Source organism: Sciurus vulgaris, assembly GCF_902686455.1.
Source record: "Sciurus vulgaris genome assembly, chromosome: 11".
NCBI classification, from domain to species: domain Eukaryota; kingdom Metazoa; phylum Chordata; class Mammalia; order Rodentia; family Sciuridae; genus Sciurus; species Sciurus vulgaris.
Window position 1 is genome coordinate 103,271,409 of NC_136472.1, and position 21,125 is coordinate 103,292,533.

The window sequence follows — 21,125 nt, forward strand, 5'->3', positions numbered from 1 at the left end:
AAGGTATTGTGTCCATCTACAACAACAACAACAAAATCAGACTGAAAAAAAACTAGGAAAGCTACCACACCATTCGGCTGGGTATTTCAAGACATTTCACAAAGAATTTTTACTCAATTTCCTACTAAGAAGATCATACTGGACTTAATAGCTATTTACTGAAAGCATAAGCCTAGAGAGAAAATGGACAATATAATGAAAGATGCAGCCTGTATTCAATAGATGGGATCTTCATTACCCATGTACAGGATTATCCCAACCCACTGAGTTCCAAAAGTCCAAATAAGAAATACTCACTGATGAACCAACCAATTTCTTATAAAATTAATAATGGCCCAAACCACTGTTCAACACCAGCTGCTATTTCTGCCCACTGCTGTAACCCCTTCGGTCAGCCTTTCGGTGAATGTTGATGTTACAAAGATGAGCCAGTGCAATGCAAATATGAACAATTTGGAATCACAATTCTTGCAAAAGATAGAAGACTTTCTGAGGTTTTTTTGTGTGTGGAAGAAAACTATAAATATAGAACACCAGCCTTCATCCCAGACATTCTTAATCAGAGAATCATTTAAATCACATGAAAAGTCTAAGATCTGAAAATCTGACAAAAGCTAGGACTTTTATAATGAAAATAACACATCAATGATGGACAAAGCTTTTAAATGAAATGTGAATATCAGAGGTTTAATAAAAACTCTTGGAAAAATTGATAATGACTTCGATAATTTTTTTGGAAAAAACGGCTTTCTTTATAATTAAGCTGTAAATGCCAAATAAAGAAATTTTCCATCAAGTTATCATATTTTATCAGAAAAGAATACCAAAATAATGCTCATGTGACTTATTCTTTGTTCGAAAAAAGACTGTATAGTTGTAACATAGTCTAAATATTGTTAAATTTTTAAAAATGTTTTGAAACTGCCTTCATAATTCTGTTTCATTTTTACAGATAAGTCTTAGTCAAAAATTTTCTTTCTTATTTTCAATAAAAGTTTATAACTTTTAATTAAAAACTGCTTAATGGGGAATTTTCCTAGAGGTGAAAAGTAGGAAGCAGCTCCTAGCTTTTCTCCACCCCTTCACTTACAACTCCCCAGGAAAGAAGTAAGCTCGTGGCTGACCTGTTAGTCTGCAGCCAGTTGGTTTGTAGGATATAACACATGCTCTTTGAAGTTCCTATTATAGGTGTAGCCTCTGCTTCTATGCAAGAGGTAGATGCCACTGACAAGGTCAGTATGTTTCTCTAATTCAGAGATGAAGTATTAAAAGTTCATTTGGTCATAAATCCACGGTTATGTTCTATTATCAGTTTTCTTAGTAGTAAAATTAATGTTCTAATCTCCATTCATCTTTGGCTTTATTTAGCAACTGATTATATAGTTGGGGAGAAAAAAAAAAAGACTTAGTCCCCTAAAGCTACAAGCAAGAATAAGGGGCAAAAATAAAAATAAATCACATAGAGAAGACCTCTTTCTTTTTTCCCCCATCTTTATTACTTTTGCAAGTCTATATTAAGAATCCACATAGGTACTTGATAAGATGGTTCTGTCCTATCAAACAAACAGCCCTAATTCTTTAATCACAGTATCAGCATGATCACAGGAACTCAGCAAAGGTTGAGAAGTGAAAGCACTGAAGACCTAGTGATGGAAACTAACATATGGTTAAAGAAAAAAATACAAAAACTAAAACAAAAATTCAACCAGGTACAAGATCAGATTTTAACACAATTTTTAGTTAGGTTAGATGCTCCCATATTACTCTAGATTTAAAATTCTAACTTTTTCTACCTAAAATTTCATTTGCAATTGCATATATCATTTTAAGTCATGGTTTGGGTATCTTCTTTAGCAGTTCAAGCAAAGTGCAGCGAAAGAAATAATCAGTGAATACATATAAGCCTCTTATTCATCTGGAAAAGTGTGAATAAGACCCTCTTACTGCTCAGAGTTCTGGAAGGGAATGAATCCGGTAACATATGAAAAAGTTTTTATCAAAATTCCAGACACATATTTTAGGACTTTTTTCTAAGACCTGCAGCTACTACATTTTGCCACAAGATGGCAATGCTACATCAGTATGTCCAAAGTTAGCCAACCTACACCACAGGAAATCTGGATTTCATTTAACTGCTAAAGTGAAATACGTAAAAAATTAAATTACAGGTGTTTTCTTGGCATTTTATAAGAAGAAGGGTAAAACTTTGGCTATCTGAAGGGAGAGAATATGCTAATTTCATATTCTCTAAGATTTTAACTTACTTTCGTGCAGTACTGGTGATTGAATCCACAGACACTCTACCACGGGGCCACAGCTCTGATTCTTTTTATTTTTATTTTGAGACAGGATCTCACTAAGTTGCCAAGTCTGGTCTCAAACTTGCAATCCTCCTACCTCACCTTCCCAAGTCAGTGGGATTACAGGTGAGCACCACTGCACCCAGCTCTATGAGAAATAAAGTGCTAATGATGCCCTTACTTTTCATTTTAAAATCTTAGTTCATTTTAATTAAGAATGTGAACAATCTTATAAAAAAAGACATCATTCCAAAGTAAGACATGATGAAAGCTAATAAAAATATTCAAACATTTACCTCTGACCCCAAACTGAGAGAAATGATCTCATCCTCAAAAGCAGAATGTGTGTCAATATGAGCAGGAATTCCTGAGATATAAAACAAGATAACATGTCATTTCATTTTTCCTCATAGGAGATTTAAGATGATTCTAAATGTAGCCTCATGCAATTATGGTGAAAACATTGTCTGGTTATCAAAAAGGTACTATAATGTTAGTTAAAGGGAAACAAGGTAAATTTAAACAAAATTAAACAAATCTAAACTAAAAAATATCTTAACTTCATGATAAAGTGCCATTAGGGGCTGGGGATATAGCTCAATTGGTAGAGTGCTTGCCTTGTAAGCACAAGGCCCTGGGTTCAATCCCCAGCACCGCAAAAAAAACATAAAAAAATAATAATAATAAATAAAGTGCCATTAGAACTCTAAAATCAAGGCTTGGGAGTCATTTTTTAACTAGGACCCTTATCAAATCCCAGCCCAAGAGGAAGATGTGAATGATAAATGAGTCACTTTTTCCCTTGAATACAGAATTCCCATGTACTTGGAGAACAAATGCAATAGCCATGTGTGAAGACTAAGCATATCTAATAATTAAGATAAGGCTTCCTCTACTGATCTATCAATTTGTTAACTGAACACCTCTTAGTAAAGAAACTAAGAGGATGGTGAGGGAATATAAAACAAGTAAGACATGGTCCCGGTCCTCAAGAAGTTTACAAACCAGTGGAAAGACAGATGGGTTAATAAGCAATTAAAATATATCAACCACTGCCATTTATAAAATCCTTGAAATTATTTGATAAAGATGCTGCTAACAAAGGCAAGAAATCTACGACCTAAAGATTTTCCACTAACATATAATCCTAGAATTGTCTTCCATACTGTCAAATAGAGAAAGAGGCATTCAACCAATTAGCCTTCTTCCCTTCTCTAAATTATTCAGTTCTTTCATTATAGGAGACTCCTGTTTTTCAAGCAGTCACCTCCCTCTCTAAATAAAATGTTGAGAGGAACAAAACAACAACAACAAAAAAAAGTCACAAATATCAATTTAGATCTGTCTTTTTAGTTTTTAACTAATGTTCCTCAAGGGGTTGAAGTGTAGATTTGTAAGGAATTAAGATCAACATAGATATTGAATAGAAGCAAAGTTAAGAGTTAAGTTTGAGCTAACTATCAAATACCTTTGATCTTAAAAAGTTATATAACTGTCTTAATTCTGAAATATATGACTGGAATTTTAAAAGAAGAAATACTTACCATGCCCAGGTTCATACTGATTTATGGTCAACTGATCAGGTTTATATTTAATATAACCTTTCTTCAACCATTTCTCCAAAATGCTATCACAAATGTCAGGAAGACCTGAAATCAGCAATCATAAAGGCAAAACATATTAAAATAACATTTTGCATGTTTTATCCAAGAATAAAAAAGTCACTCTGAAAGAAATCACATAGATTTAATGTAGCAGTCAGATCCATTAATATAATGATGAGCCTATAAGAAAAAAAAAAAAAAACCTTTGTAAGAATCTTTTAAAATTATGTCATTGATTTTTGTCAAATAAAAGTCCAAAAGAATAATTTACTAACAGCAATTGGGGTATTTTGTAAAATATTAATAAAATAATAAAACAATATGTGTTGATTATTCCTTATCCAAAATGCTTGGTTCTAGAAATTTTCCAGATTTTGGAATTTTTTCAGATTTTGGAATATTTACATATAATATATAATAGATATTTTGGAGGTGAACCTAAGCTTAAACAAAATTCACTCAAGTTTCAAATATATCTTATTTACATAGTCTAAAGGTAATTTCATATAATATTTTTAGTGTGCCTTCATTTTGAATGATCTGACACATGAATTCATAAGGGTAATGTGTGTGGCATCATGTCAGCATTCAAAATTTCTCAGATTTTTGGAGCATTTTGGATTTTCTAATTAGGGTTGATCAACCTGTATGTTATATATTAGAAAGTAAGCTGGTCACTTTCTTTTTTTTTTTTTGTTATTTTAATATATAATATTTATTTTATTATTTTTATTGTCTTTATAATACCACAGTTTTCAAAGTGGAAACTTTCATAGAAGTCATAAATGTTATTTCACAATGAATGAAAAGTCTTAAATAATACCAAGGATATAAAAACATAAATTCAACAACCCATATTTAAAAAACTGGTAAGGAAAATGAGAAGGAATTCATAAAAAAAAAAAAGAAAGACATATGCCTAACTTCATTACTAATCAGGAAATTAAAAATTTAATGGTTTACAACATCACATTTAGGAAAGTATGGTGGGAAAATGCACACATGGAGAGAATATGTTGGCACAACAGTTTTGAGGAACAATTTGAATCTACTAACAATGTCAAATGAGCATAACATTTGACCCAATAATTCCATTTCTTGGTAGTTTCTCTTGACAAAACATTTACATTGTACATAGGAAGCATGGACAGAGATATTCACTGCAGCACTATTTATAAATGTTAAAAACTAGAAATAACCTAAATGTTTATCAATAGGAAACTAATTGAATGAGCTATTATGGACTTTTCAGTAAAACAAAAAACTATATAAGATATTCAAGATACATCATGAAGGAAAAAGAACAACTTGGAGGGATGCATGTAATATAAGAATATACAATGTCTACTATACAATGTAATACTATAAATATTAAAAAACATATTTTAATAGGTATATATTTGGATATAGACTCATCTTTTAAAGCATTAGAAGAATATATGCTAAACTGGTAATATCAAATACTTCTTAAAAGGAAGAAGTATGGGGAAAGGAGTTTCAGCTTCATCTGTATGTTTGAATTTTAATTACACCAAAATATTACCATTGTGTCCATTACAAATATACCACAATGAACCCTGCCTATATACATAATTATAATACACTAATTAAAATAATATAATAATAATAATAATAATAGAAGAGTAATCAGAGTAGAGCAAGTGGATGGGGGAGGGAGAAGGGAAGGGAATAGGAAAGTTCTGGGGAACAAGATTGATCTAATTTTATGTACACATATGAATATAGCATAATGAACCCCACTATTATGTATAATTATAATGTACCAATAAAAAATACAGTAAAAAACTAAAACAATCAAAAACCATTTATCTAATTAAGAGGCTTTAACCAATATCTCGGTTTACCTGCAAATGACAAATGAAACATACACTGTCAACTATAATAAACTTCAAATTTTTTTTCTAAACTCATTTATTATTAATAATTACTTACCCCCTGGTAATGGCTTATCTTTATCTACATTGTTGTTCTCATAGTGGAATTCATAACCAAAATGCTTTACTCTTCTGCGTTTTAAGGATTTCTGAACTGTGTGAAGAGAAGAAAGAAAACTATTTGGGAGAAAAAAAAATACAATCCTTCATATACTTTGGTCAACATTATGAGTATGGATTTGTTTAGAATGATAACTTCCACTGACTGCTAAATTACTCTTTGATAACATCAACCATTCTGTTCATATCTACTGTTCTTTCAAGTCTTAAAACTGTAACAAACATATAAAGAGTTTCACCTAATCACTGTGAAAGAGATAAACTTGAGCACTGCCACTCACAAGACAGCTAATGATCTGGAAAGTCAGAGTAACTCTAATTTGCAAATAACTCCAGGAGGCTCTGGCTGTTACAGTGGTATGGTACTGCAGGGCTGAGATTCCTCAGAGGAACAGTGCCTTAGGGTAGAGAGGAGCAAATAAGATGATACATGTGAAAAGGTTTAAAATGTTAGCTGTACAAATGTTAACTAATAAATATTCATCAGTTTGGAGTTTAAAACTGATTGCTATTAATGTTCCTAAGAATTATTAGTATGACTTGCCTAACATTGAATACAGGCTACTTTCAATGAACTTTAGGAATTAAAGTTTTAATAAACCAAAGCAGCGAGAAAAGAGCAGTAACAGAACATTTTATAGAACTTTTAAACATGATATTTGGAAAGTTTTACTTACAATTTTGATTATCTGCATCTTCTGACCAAATAACACTTTCCAAAAGCATTTTCTCATCCTCAGAAGAAATAATTTCTTCTACTACCATGAGGCCTGGAGGTAAATGTTGAAGCCCCATCTCCTTCCATTGTGCTGGGGCAAATCAAATTAACATAGTCAAATATAAAACAAAGTTTCTATATACAAATAATTCTATCCAATAGTCATTTATGAGTTCAGAAAACTCCCAATTCTCATTTTTATAAATAAGAATGCTTTTAAGGCACACAACAAACAGACTGAAATTACAAAAACAGGACCAAGATCAAAATTATGGCATATTTTATTCATCTAATTCTCTTTGACAAATAGAACAGTACTTAGTATACTGCTTGATCATAATTCACTTTTTAACCATCATTAAAAGACAAGGTTTCTCACAATATTAACAGTATGTAACTCTACAAGGTCAAGATTATCTCTAAATATTAATTTAAGAATTTCGTTGCCCATTTTTGCTCTTCAGTCTCTTAATACTAGCTGTGGTCAAATAATAGAAAAATGTAAACTATCATAGAGCTTTCTAAAGAAGTTAAAAATCACTTATGAAGAATTATTTAATACATATTAAAATAAATTTAAGTTTCTATGTCCTTTAAAGTTTTTGATAGTTACGGAAGGAAAGTTAAAGAATTTTCTGCCAGATTAAAGGAATACCATATTAACATCTACTGTTAGGGATCCAATTGTTCATGTTGCAGAGACGATTTCTAAAGTTTTTCAGTCAGGCAAATCCATTTTAGAATTATTTAATATAAAAGGTAACAAAAATAAATATCTACTAGATTCTATTAATAGCACTTTAGAAATATAAATAGCAAATCACTTGATATAGACCAAGTGTCTACTATGTGCCAGATATTATATTATTTATTCACATTTTATAAGAAAAGCTTTCGTAAGAATTCTTTAAGGACAGATAATTTATAGTACAAATAAGTCATATTTAGTTTCCTAAATTTTTTAAAAAGAATTAAAAATATCTCTTGTATTCTGTTGTGAGACAATAATTTTGCAAAATGTAAAAAAATTTAAAATTAAACTCTTATATTTGTTCTTCAGTAGCTATTTGGTAGCAGATATAAAACAAGTATCAAAACATTTGTAGCCAGGTTAGGATCGTGAGTTCGAAGCCAGCCTTAGCAACTTAGTGAGGCCCTAAGCAACTTAGCAAGACCCTGTCTTTAAATAAAATACAAAAAAGGACTAGGGATATGGCTCAGTGGTTAAGCACCCTTGGGTTCAATCCCTGGGTACAAAAAAAAAAAAAAAAAAAAAAAAAATGTAACATAGCTCTGTTTTCAGTTAAAATGATTTCCAAGGTTATAAATGTGATTGCTACAGCCTTAGAAGTACACCATGGATATAATGCTAATAAAAGATTTCACATAAAAAATACCCCCAAGCTCACCTTATACAATTCCTTTTTGAATGTTGCACATACTGAATGGGGTAAGGCAGAGGGGGCGATCTAAGGATAGTACTTTCTGATTACTAGTTACTCTTTCACCATTCAGTTTTCAAAAACTGATCAGAAACATAAAGTACAAGAATAATCTGGCTTTTAAAATCTGTGAAGCCTAAGTCAGATTTAAAATTAAACACAGGGATGCTGAGAAGTATAATTTCTAAATATATCTTTAAAAAAGTCTTTAAAAGTTTTCCTTTAAGTCTCATTTTACAAAAACATAAATTTGATCATATTTCACCCAATTACCTACCCCCAGGATATCAAAATAGCTCTTTTATTGCTAAATAACAAATGAATATAAAATTAGAATCTGAATTAAAGTTCATCTCAATACATCTCATTTCCATGGGTAGAGGTGAAAAGGTACAAGAACATAAAGCTATTACTTAAATTATTCAGTTCCTCTATTGTACTATCCAGCAGCTATTGTATGGACAACAGAAATGAAGGTATTCACCATCACAGAAAGTCCACTGAATAAAAGCACTATAAAGCTTTGGGGATTTCTGGTGGTTCGTCTATAAAGATGAAGATTGACACATAATTACTTGGATCACAGTTGATTCTTAAGTGATTAATTCAAAGCTTCTGGATAGACACTGTGAAATAAACTGATCTGAATCCTTAATATTAAACTCTGAAAATAACAATTAGGTAGCCAAGTTCCAAATTAAGTAACAGGCACAATAAATGTATTGCTTGCTGGCTGTGGTGACATACACCTGTAATCCCAGCTACTTGGGAGGTTGAGGCAGAAGGATTACAAGTTCCAGGTCAGCTTGGGTGACTTAATAAGACTGTGTCTCAAAATAAAACAATAAGGGCTGGGGATATAGATCAAGGGTAGAGTACTTGGCTAGCACATGCTAGGCCTTGGGTTCATTACCCAGTACTACAATGAACAAATGAATGAATGAATGAATTAGTTAATTATTGGTTGGTGAGACATCCTGAATGTCAGACTATGTATTATTCACCACTGTACCTTTAACTACTAGCCTCAAGTCTGGCACAAATAGGTGCTTAAAGAATATGTGATAGCTGGGTGAGGTGGCACATACCGGTAATCCCAGCAGCTCAGGGGGTTGAGGCAGGAGGATCTCAAGTTCAAAGTCAGCTTCAGCAAAAGTAAGGGATAAGTAACTCAGTGAGACCCTGTCTCTTAATAAAATACAAAATAGGGCTGTGGATGTGCCCCTGAGTTCAATCCCCAGTACCAAAAAAAAAAAAAAACACAAGAATATGTGATAGAGGGCTGCTTTACCAATGTCCTTTTGTTTCACAGGAACTGAACCCCCATCCAACTTATGCCTCTGAAAAGAAAACTCACAAAAGCAAGAACCATTGTTTAAAAAATAACTACATGATAATACCTTTTTCCACAAAATTCAAGTACAGAATAATCTTTTGTCCTAAATCATCCACTATTTCTTTTCCATTGAGGGTAATATAGGCTTTTCTGGATTCTTCTGTAGTTGTGTATCTTACAAACGAGTAGGGCTTGTTAGGTGGCATTAAGAGAGCTTCCACAACTCCACATTTCTCTAAAACTGGAAGCAGTTGCTCCCTACTCACACTATTACCCAAACCACCATTGGCAACAACCAGGCTCTTAAAAAAAAAAGAAAGAAAGAAACATGAGCAATTGATATCAACCTGTTATTTTTTTTAAATAAAGCTAGTGTAAAATAATATTTTGACAAAGATATAATTAAAAAGGTTTTTGTGGTGATTAATTTGTTAATTTCATTCAAAGTATGTAAATAATTTTCTAAATATGTGAAGAATAAAAAGTATTCCTATGTTGTAAATAACAATTATTTTTAAATATTCTATTTCAGTAGAATATTCATTTCTTAATAACTATAAATGCAAATTTAAAAATAAATTTTTATTCTCCAAAAATATAAATCCAGCATAATGAAAAGGAAGAAAAAACAAAGAATGGAAAGAAACAAGCAGCTATATAATACTTGCTTTTTGCCAGAAAATGAATGGCCTATTCTTTTATCTACCTAATACTGATTAACATAATCTTTACAAGAAGTACATTTATTTGAGTAATTGCCTTTTAGAGGAAGAAACTGAAGATCAGAACAATTAGGTTAAAGCGGTAACTGGGTGAACTGGTTTTCAAACCTATTTCTATTAGTTTTCCAGATCCATACTTTGAATACAATCATTATAAAATGGTTACTAAAAACTAAAATTAAAGGTATTAGCTCAAAGAAAAATCAATTATCGGTTTTATCGACCATAAAATATGAACATTTCCCTAAGGAAATTAATTCAGTCTAAATAATTTAGTCAACTTTCAGTTAAAACTGTTTCCTCTGTAAGTTTTATGCTTACTTCTCGTCATCTGTAGTCCTATACTAAGTTTTATTCAAGAGGTTTTGGACACTAGCTAAGTGTCCTTTAATTTGGATCAGTTCTGACATTGTCAGATCCCACAGATTCAGAGTTCAGTACCACAAGACTACCCCCTAGCTTCCTTCTAATGTTAATGGCCTTGTGTCCTTAGTCTCCATACTTAAAAACATTCTAGACAATATTAAGATTTCAATTTATGACCTTTGACTCCTAAACATGTTACAGTATAACAAAAGTAAACCATGGATCATCCCCTCTCATCAATTTTACCATTTTATACTAGGTGTTGGTATAGTTCTAAAGAGACTCAGGTAATAAATATGTTAAGGGTTTGCAAGTCACATAAGTTTCTGTAAACACAGTCCTCGTTTTATTTTTTAACAAGTCTATAAAATGTAAAATCCATTCTTTGCTTATAAGCCTGATTTGCTCTAAGGATAGTTGTTTGCTGTCCCCTAATTTATACCAAGTTTAAGATTAGATATTAGTTTTCTTATACAAAATGAGAGTTATCTATAACCTTGCTTTAAAAGGATATAAAAGAATTATCATTAATTGTTTAATAAGAAAAGTGAGGGCTGGGGATGTAGCTCAGTTGGTAGAGTGCTTGCCTTGCAAGCACAAGGCGCTGGGTTCAATCCCCAGCACCGCAAAAAAAAATTAAAAAATAAGAAAAGTGAAACTAATCAGCCATGATAGTCATATAATACTTTATGTGCATACAAGTATACACATACACATAATAAACAAACCCGGTACTACAATACTACATTATAGGGCATAAAATTTAGTTTCAGATAGCTTTCCCTAGAACTTAAGTCAATGAGGTCTTTTAACTAAAATACTGAAATAATTTGGTTACATGTAGTCACATATACCCACAAAAACATTTACATATCCCTAAGTCTGAGAGACAGGGGTTGGGGGAATTTGGGTTTGTTTTTTTTTTTTTTTTTTCGGGGGGGGGGGGGTTGGTTGGTTGGTTTGTTTGTTTGTTTCTTATTCCCATACCTGTGATACAACCCAACAGAGAATATTTCCCTGTGATTTCTTGCCATCAAAAACTGTGGGGATTTCTCCCCAGCAGCAACCAATATATTCTGCAGCAGATTCTCCAGTAGATACTTGCTAAGTGCCCTTTAATTTGGTTTAATTCTGACACTGTTAGATCCCACAGGTGGAGAGTTCAGTCCCACAAGACTACCCCCAAGTTCAGGTGCCCACAGCAAGGAGTAGGTTGTCACCTACATTTTTGACAGAATGGTTATAAATCAGAGTTCTCAGGACTCACTCCTTAGGTTCAATTAATTTACTAGAGAAGCCCCCAGAGCTCATGCAAACACTCTACTTACACTCACCCACTTACTATAAAGAATACCACAAAGCATAGAGATGAACAGAGAGATGGAAAAGATAAGGTTGTAGAAAGGGAAAAGAGCATCCATGCCCTCTCTGCTACACCACCCTCCAGGAACCTCTACATGTTCTATGATCCAGAAATTCCTCTGAACTCTGTCCTTTTGGGGTTTTTATGGAAGCTTTATTACATAGTCATGACTGATGATATCATTGGCCCTTGGTGATCAACTGAAGCTCTCCTCCCAGAAGAATCATTAATATTTAACTCCAAGTATGAACCTTTTAACTGTTAAATTCAAATGGCTCTCACTAGACTGCTTATTCCTAAGCCATAATGCAACCCAGAAGATGGCACAATTAAGCATGAGGGAAGAGTACTGATCTGACAGCTAAGACCCCTAAGTTTCAATCCCAGCTCCACCTCAATGTATGTCTTTGGCCCTCAGTTAAATGATATCTAAGCTTCCTCCTCACTCTTATTCTATTACTTCATGAACCAAAAAGAATACCTAAGATTTTCTTATATTCATGTCAATAAATAATATCACATACATATTATTCTCTTTAGAACCAAACAATCCGATGGAGTAAAAGGTATGCAATACTATGTCCTGCTTATAACAAAGAAAGTCAAAGTCAAAGGCACTGTTCATGTCTACATAAATGGAGAAATGAAGAGTAAAACTGAGTCCTTCTAATTCATAGTCCAAGAAATGTCACAGTCCCTCATATGTATCATCTTCTTTAATTACTGCCAGCAGATAATGAAAAGGTTTTGTAAATAAGGTCCAGTAAATGAAAAAAGTTTTATAGTATATTATCAAAATACTTTATAACACAGGTGAGGTTGGGAACAGAAGAAGGATTATATTAGGATATAGAAGATCTGGCTTGCTAGATCAACCATTTACTACTTTATATCAATGGACAAATCAAAATCTCTCAAAACTTTAGTTTTCTCAGCTATTTCATAAGGACTTTTAGGGAATTAAATATAATAACATGTTTTTTTTATCAACTGGAAAGACCTGTGCATTTTTATTAATATAAACACACAACTTCCTCTAGTTCAAAGAATACAATCAATAAACCTTCAAACTATAGGCTAGGCTTTGGCCCAAAATATAAAGTCAGGTTAAAATATATATATATATTTAATGTGGAGGTAACACATGACTGAACAGTTACAGCCTTGAGCAATCAACAAATAGAAATAAAACACATTTACATATTAATACATGTACATTCAAATAATATTTTAGATCACCTGAGTGGCATAGGATACTGCCTCAATGCCTTCATGTCTCAGCAAAGTATGCTTGGCTTTCATCTGCTTCCTTAAGAATTTCTTCTCAGTTTTACTGAGTTTGAAATTACTTTGATGATTAGTATCCATAGAAACACTACAAAAAAAAGTAGTAAAAAATGTCAACCTTAAGAGCCCCCTAAAGGAACAATTATAATAATGTTATTCATGTTCTATAATCTATAAAAATGTTTATATGATAGTTTTTTAAAAATCCTTCATTTGCCTTTCACCAACCCAAAGAAATGAGAATAAAGAGACATTGGAAATAAAGGAATATCTAAGAAGGTAGCAAAGTAGGAGTAGGAACATCTAATAATATTTCTGAGGATTCTAAAAAATGTTCCAATGCTTTAGTCCACTAAGCACACAGTTCTATGTTGGGGGCTGTGCCGTGTTGGCGGCTCTGGGATGGCGCCTGATCACATTGGCAGCGAGGAGGTTAATTGACATAAGCACACTCAGGTGATTTTCTCATCCACGCACACAATGTATGCGCATGTGTTCTCCAGCACTAATTGCCTGCTCGGAGCGTCTTGCCTAATCTTTGCCTAAGAGGCATGGGCCTGCTCTCCGCCTCCTGGAGGTGATATAAGCGCCTCCTGGAGGTGATATAAGCGTAGGCGGAGCGAGACAGAGACACAGCAGCCATTAGAAGCAGCCAGAGGGAAAAACATGCACAGCAGCCATTAGCAGAAAAGTAGTAGAAGAAGACTCAAACACGAAAGCAGCTAGGAAACGCGTGGCGGCAGCTAGCAGGCAGCAGCGGAAGGCAGATCGCAGATCGCAGAATGGAGAACTGAGAGGCATCACTAGGGCACCTTAGGTAGACGTACCCTTAGTTCACAGGATGCAGGACTTTAAGGCGTGGCAGGTCTCTCTTCTTCTAAGCTCTAAGAAAAGCCTGTCCTTCTTTCAAAATCTCTCTTAAGCAAAGTCTCTCTCTCTCTCCTCTCAAAGCAAGTAAACCTCATTTCCTCTCTCCTCTATAAACAAGCAAGAAAGCAGTGCACTAAAGAGAAAGATAGAAGTGCCTCAGTTTCCACTTCACCACCCATAAGACCCGTGCAAGTTGTTGCTGCAGGCGGTGACAAATATCCATGGATTTTGGAACCGCAAAGAGCCAGCGACAGTTCTACCCATAGGTGATGAATGCCATTACTATAAAATACTATATAATACTACCATAGATAAATTTCACTATCATAATGTAAGACAGGGAGGAGGAAGTGGAGGAGAGTAGTAGAGGAAGGAACAGTGCAAAAAATCCATAGAAGAACATATAATATGATTCTACTTATAATAAAGTTCAAAATCCAAAAGCAAGTCATTATTATTTAGAAATATACATATGATAAAGCTAAAAGAAAAGCAATAAAATAATAAACCTGAAATTCAGGAGAGAGGTTATTTCTGTGAGGAGGGGAAAGAAAACTGATGAGAGTGTCACATGGAAGCATCAAAGGTATTTCCTAAGCCAGACAACAGGTAAAAGTTACTTTTTTTAAAAACTGTACATCTTATATATTTTATAACTATAATTTTTAAATAACAGAAATAAGAACCCCATAAAACTGTTTTCACTTTGTTGAAATACGTCAATCATCAAATATACCAATATAGGTGTTTGTTTGTTGTTTTAAAAACTACATCTTATATATTTTACAGCTATAATTTTTAAATAACAGAAATGAGAACCCCAGCTGGGCACAGTGGTGCACACCTGTAATCCCAGCAGCTCAGGAGGCTGAGGCAGGAGGATAGAGTTCAAAGCCAACCTCAGCAATGACAAGGACAAGGTGCTAAGCAACTCAGTGAGACCTTATCTCTAAATAAAAAAATACAAAATAGGGCTGGGGATGTGGCTCAGTGCCCCTGAGTTCAATCCCCAGTAATCCACCCCCCCAAAAAAATAAATAAGAACCCCATAAAACTATTTTTACTTTGTTGAAATATGTCAATCATCAAATTTTGGAGTTACCAAGTACTGGCATTAGACCTACCATTTTGCTGCCGCCATTATTCACCTCCTCCTGCCCCCAACATACACACCATTTTGCAATCCAGACCGTCAGTCTGGGAACATCATCGGCAGCCATTGGTCCAATCATTAACCCAGGTACTTCCTCATTAGCAATTGGTCTGATGGTTAGTCCTGAAATTCCACTACTTAAGAGAAGCTCCCCTGCCATTTTCTTTCTCTCTCTCCCAGTCCTAAGAGCAGATACTGGTTATCTGCCTAATAAAATCTCTTGTGTGAGTTCCCGCGTTTGGAGTGGTTTTCTGGGTGCATTCATTGGGGCCACAACTCAAATAGAGCTCTCCAGAGTGCTTGCTCCCCTGGATTCAAGGGTCTGAGCTGCCTTGGGACCCAAACAGAGCCACATTTTTCTTACACCAAGCACTCCCAAAGAGGATTTTATAATCATTCCAAATCAGCACCCTACACCATTCTTTATCACAGTTGCCAATTTTATTTTGATCACAGAATTTAACACAATTTGATTTACCTGTTAGCCTAACTCCCCCATTGTGATATAAACCCCAAGAGAGCGGGAATACCAACATACAGTAGGTGCCCTGTAAATATTTGTTGAAGGAATAAATGTTAAATGTGTGAATACACATATTTCTATTATGGTCTCACCCTGCAGCATATAATTATAATACATAGCACGTACTTTCAAAAAGTTTACAAGTTAGGCAAGACAAACACTAAACAATGAAAGCATATGATGCATCTTTATAACTAAGTACTAATGGTACAGTGATTAAGTATGATATGAATTAGATACCAAAAGCAAAACATCAATGGTAACTGGAAAAGTTGGGAAAACTTCAAACCAGAAGGGGTTTCATTCTCAGTACTGAAGGATACGAACATTCTAAAGTCATATGAAAAAGAAGATATTTAGTGAGGTGGTAATAAACAGAAGCTAAAACAGAAAAGGGTATGTCTGGCAAACACAGTGTAATGTTAAGTATAATGTTTTTTAAGCAGAGATAGTTTGCTGATCCTCTAGTTCCACTCTGCACCCTTCAAAATTAGGGGGATAAGTAAAATTCTATTTCAAATGTCTCATTAACAGTTAAAACTCTCATTATTAGTCTTTAAGTATAGAAGAAAAAATGCCAAGTCCATTGAAATATCAGCTGTCCAGCTTCCTAGTACACAGGGCACGTGCAATAGGAGGAAAGGCCAGGAAGGCAGGCTGGTTAGACAGCATAGTAGGGAGATGAGAGATAAGAAGATTGTAATAATCCAGCTTGGCAAGTAGAAGTGCTGGCCTGGTACAGAAAGAAACAGGACACAGGAAAGAGGAAGGGTGAAAATTTTTTCAGGTAGAATCAGTATACCTTGATTGTTACTCAGATGTGAGGAAGAAAGGAATCAAAGATCACATACTAATAGGCTAGAGACTAAAATGATTGAGAGACTAGTGATGTCATTTCAAAACTAGGAAGTCAAGAGGAAGGTCGGGAAGGGCCATTTGGGGAGGAAAATAATGAGTCAGATTTAGGATGTGATATGTTTAAGGTACTGGTGAGAAATACAGTTTCAATGTCTGCCTAGCAGGTGACAATATTAAGTAGCTCCTAAGAAGATTAATGTTAGACAACTTGAGGAGTAATCATTAGAGAGGAAGGGAATAACTAATTGGATATCTCTAACTTGCACAAAGTATTTGTACTAATATCTGTCCTCTCCCACTAGACTTTAAGTTCCTTGAGGAATTAAGTTACATTTTCCCTAGTTGTTACCCCAGAGCTTTCTTTGGTGCAGTGTTCAGGAGTCCAAATTTCAGGTTAATTCTCAGCTCCACCACATACTAGCTGCATGATCCTGACTGAGTTAGTTACATATATCTGCACTTCAGTTTCTGTAAATATGGATAAGGATAATAATAGTGCCTCTCACACCTTTTTTAGGATGATTAAATTTATTTGTTATTATATTACTGTTAATTTTCTAAAGAGCCAGAACAGAATGGTTTAATAAAACACAGAAGAGTTGAGAGCCTTCAAAAGACTGTTTTACAGTCATTCCATTCTAAGTTCTCTTTGTAACAGCAACTTTGCAGTATGTCATGAAAAACAAAGAATAAGTATACTACAATTTTTTTCTTAATGTTTCACATGGGCTAAGAATGTAAAGTGGAAAAAATGAAAAAGAAAAGATGCTGAATACATCTTTTTAAGTCTGCCACTAAGAGTCCAGCACCAGCAGATGGAGCCTCGTACCACATTTTGGTTATCCTCTTTCTTTTCTCCCTCCCTCAGTCATGCTGTATTTTTGTATGTAACGAAAGACAAATCCAGATAGCTTTTGAAGCTGGGTCCCTGCTCCTATTATTGTGGCATAGCAATGCAATGGCCCAGGAGGAAGTCTGTCAGTTCAACAAAGTAGGATGCCAGCTGTTGAAGCATAGAGGTAACTTCCCTAGCCTGGGAGTTTCCACTATTGCACAGATTCTTCGATGCTCCTTGCCATATTATGGAAGTAAAGTCACTATTTACTAGGATACTAGCTATGCTGGGCCCAGTTGAGCCTCCCCCAGCCTGAGCATATTCTCAGTAGGACAAAAGAGTCTGGAGAATATGCATGCTTTGCAACTTGATTCCTAGCTAGTTTAACCCTCAGTCTACCCTACCAGATAATGTCCTAAGGGGCAATTGTAGCATCTATGTCCGTGCCCTTCTTGAACAAGAGAGTTTATTATGAACAAAGTAGTAGGCAAACAAATGTTCCTGTGCTTGTGTGTAAATTATCCTGCATTAATAACAAGGAGTGGAAAGAACCTAAATTCCTATAAAATGAGGTCTGATTTTAAAGGATAATACAGGTATACAGAGTATACATATAAATTTTTAGAACACACAAGAAATTGGTGATACGGGTTGCCTCCAGGAAGGAATAATGGGAAGATGAATACAGGAATGAGAATTTTCCTTTCATGACTTGAATTTAGTGGCTATTCAAATTATATTACCTACTTGAAAAGAAAATAAAGGTTTTAAACAATCAGGAAAAATTCATCCTATCACTTATTATATCATCACTTTTTAACTTTTTGAATACTCAAAAGTACCCTTACAGTACTCAAGTACTTTCTAAATATTAGTTTATTCATTAATGTGTTTATTCTTTCTCCTACAATTTAATGGAATGTCCACTCTGTGAGGCAGGGATTTTGTCTGTTATTATTCATCACGTAGCACTCATCACCTAAATAAGATCTAATACCCAGCAGCCACTCATTAAACTTTTTTTAAAATAAAACTAAATAGAAATTATCATCTTAGTTCCTAAACCTCTCCTTCCCCAGAATTCTGATTTTGGTGGCCTTCAACGTTTTCATTAGCATAGTGTGTACCTCTATCTCTGGAGTCCTCACATTGTATTGTAATTACCTGTTCGTGTGTTGGGCTCTCAGAAGGTTATCATCTACTTAAGGGAACAGACTGGAGTGCCTGGCATGCGTCTGGCAATAAATGTTCAAGGAAATAGATCAAAACCACAGGGTGACACCACCACACTCAAGGGGCACAGGGGTTGCTAAATACGGGCAGAGGAAGACAGCTGAGTGGAGAATCAGGCCACCAAAGGTCTCTGCTTCACTGGGTTGACACTGGTCAGAAAAGTCCTAGAAGCTCATACTAACATGCCCTCGGTGACAATTGCCTGTCATCGACCCCAAAGACAGACTGACACAGGCACCACGTAAGCAATCGTACCAAACACAAACACGTACACCTTAAACATTAACTGAATCACCCAAGGCACACAAACACTACTGCCCACAGACTACACGGGAGCGCCGCCTAGATCATCCCGCTTTTGAGCTTTCAGCGCCAGGTCAGCGAGCTGACGGAATGAAAAAGTCCAACAAGAGGAAGTGGGGACGTGCAGCCCTTCCAGCCCGCCAGCAAGAGGTGCCACACACCTCCGCCTCTGCTCAGGCCAGGTTCTCGCCACTCTGTCCCTGGCTCCCTCGCCAGCCTTTCCACCCAGCCCCAGCGAGCCGTGACAGGCCTTCGCACACCACCGTACCTGGGCGCGGCCATGTTGGAGACGACGGCACTACATTTCCCATGAGCCAGTGGGGCGACGAGCGCCGCTCCCACAACCCCTTTCGCCCCCGAAGTCCCAGATTGACCCTTTCTCTGCCAAAAGTCTTTGTTTGCAAGCCGCTGTAACAGTGACGGCTCGTTTGTCTTTGCCGGTTGAATACTAATGGTTGGGCATGCAGATCATTTTTATCAGTCTCTTCTCGGATGGACAAGGTCACACAGGTCGTGTCCTTCGACTCCATCAAAAATAGTCTCCCTCAGTTTGGGCTCTTTGTGTATCTTTAGTCCTGAATCTTATTAGAGGTGTGAGAGGATCTTGGGGTCTGAAAGACGGCATCACATGGGCGGGAGGGAAAGAGGTGACAATGCATGTACGCCCCAGGGGAATGGTGAGTACTGCAGAGTCATTGAAAGAAGTGTTAAAGCAGTATAGATAGGAGAGGTGGGGTGTCACTAAATTACTAGGAAACTTAACGCTATTATATCCTGTATGTCTAAGGGGAAAAGATTAGAGAAGTGGAATGGTATGACGAGAGCTTCTTGTGGAGGGGGAAGAAGAGACTAGAAGTAAGACAGTTGTTGCAGTGGTAAACAGGAAAGTACCGGAATATTAACTGGGACACAACAGCGGCAAAGGGAAGAAAAAAAGATTTGAGCCAGCGCGAGGCCCACGCCTGTAATACCAGCGGCTCGGGACACTGAGGCAGGATGGCGAATTTAAAGCCGTCCTAAGCAATTTAGCAAGGCCCTGTATTAAAATAAAATATAAAAGGGCTGGGGATGTAGGTCAATGGCTAAGCACCCCTGGGTTCAATCCCTGGTACTAAAAAAAGAAAAGAAAAGAAAAGCTTGGCAATAGATCAGAAATAAAATACAAGAAAGGGCGATGATCAGCAATTGTTCCTATTCTAATGTTATATGTGATGCAATGCACTATAATCCTTCTCCCTGCATCGTATTATGAGCTGTGAGTTTGGGAGAAGAAGTTTGGGAGACTCGGCAGCACTCCACTACAGCAGACTGTCAGTAAAGTTAAGGCTAGCTAGCCAGGGAAAATGGCACTGAAAAGAAAGTATTCTTGAGTGGAGGAAAGATTTATTTTGAGAAAAAGAGGTTAGAGGGAGAAAAGAACAGGGATTGGGAGGCAGATAGGCAGCCATTGCAATAGTCCAGGAAAGAAAGAGTGAAACCAGAACAGAAGAGCAAAAGGCAAGAGGCAAGTGCAAGCTAAGAGAGGTCAAATCAAGTTTTAGTATGAGGGCAAACATGTTCAAACTCCCCCATTTCAATCTTGCTTCTGATGTTTTCACAAACATCCCAATCAAAATATCTACAATGATGGAAATTTTTTATAACCTGAATTGTCCAATATGGCAGACACTAGCCACAACTGTATTTCGAGCATTTCAAATTGTGGCCAGTACAGGTAAGGTACTGAATTTTGAATCTCTAAATTTTTCCTTAACTTCTATTAATTTACATTTGGTAGCCTCATATGATGTGTTGCTACCAAATTGAAGAGCACTGTAAAATATCCTCTTATCTCCTATTGGCCAAATTAAATGACTTCACCTCAGTGTGTGTCGTTTTTTAAGGTACTGAGCTTTGAAAATTTTTGAATTTACAAGTCTCCATGAAACTACTCTCTTTTAGTTCTCTTTATACATTCTAATTTTTTTTCCCAGAGATTTCTACTACCTTTCCTCCTTCTGTCTGTAATTAAACACAGGCAGTCCCTCAGGTTATGTGTTTGACCTTTATCTCTTATTCCATAGTCTCTCTCTGTCAGGCCTCCCCAGCCTTTTAAAGAGGTTTGTGAATCATTCCCTTTTTCCTTCAGCCCTGACTTTCCTTTAAGAAGCAGTTTGATTTAATGAAAAAAAATATAGGCATTGAAGTATGACCTGGA

General features: G+C 35.4%; 1 protein-coding gene across 2 annotated transcripts in view; it reads right to left on the reverse strand.

Moving 5' to 3' along the window:
* ALKBH8 (alkB homolog 8, tRNA methyltransferase) overlaps positions 1 to 19,219 on the reverse strand; it is a 53,823-nt gene extending 34,604 nt beyond the window's left edge. The window contains exons 1-7 of one of the 2 annotated variants that reach the window (XM_079101614.1): positions 19,197 to 19,219; positions 13,106 to 13,241; positions 9,480 to 9,717; positions 6,597 to 6,728; positions 5,858 to 5,953; positions 3,845 to 3,949; positions 2,597 to 2,667 (exon numbers count right to left, since the gene is read on the reverse strand). In XM_079101614.1, the coding sequence (XP_078957740.1) occupies positions 2,597 to 2,667; positions 3,845 to 3,949; positions 5,858 to 5,953; positions 6,597 to 6,728; positions 9,480 to 9,717; positions 13,106 to 13,241; positions 19,197 to 19,210 (792 nt within the window). In that variant the 5' untranslated portion in view covers positions 19,211 to 19,219. Of the gene's footprint in view, positions 1 to 2,596; positions 2,668 to 3,844; positions 3,950 to 5,857; positions 5,954 to 6,596; positions 6,729 to 9,479; positions 9,718 to 13,105; positions 13,242 to 19,089; positions 19,146 to 19,196 lie in introns of those variants that run through there. The other variant, XM_079101615.1, reaches the window with a different exon arrangement.
* Positions 19,220 to 21,125: the final 1,906 nt, after the last annotated feature.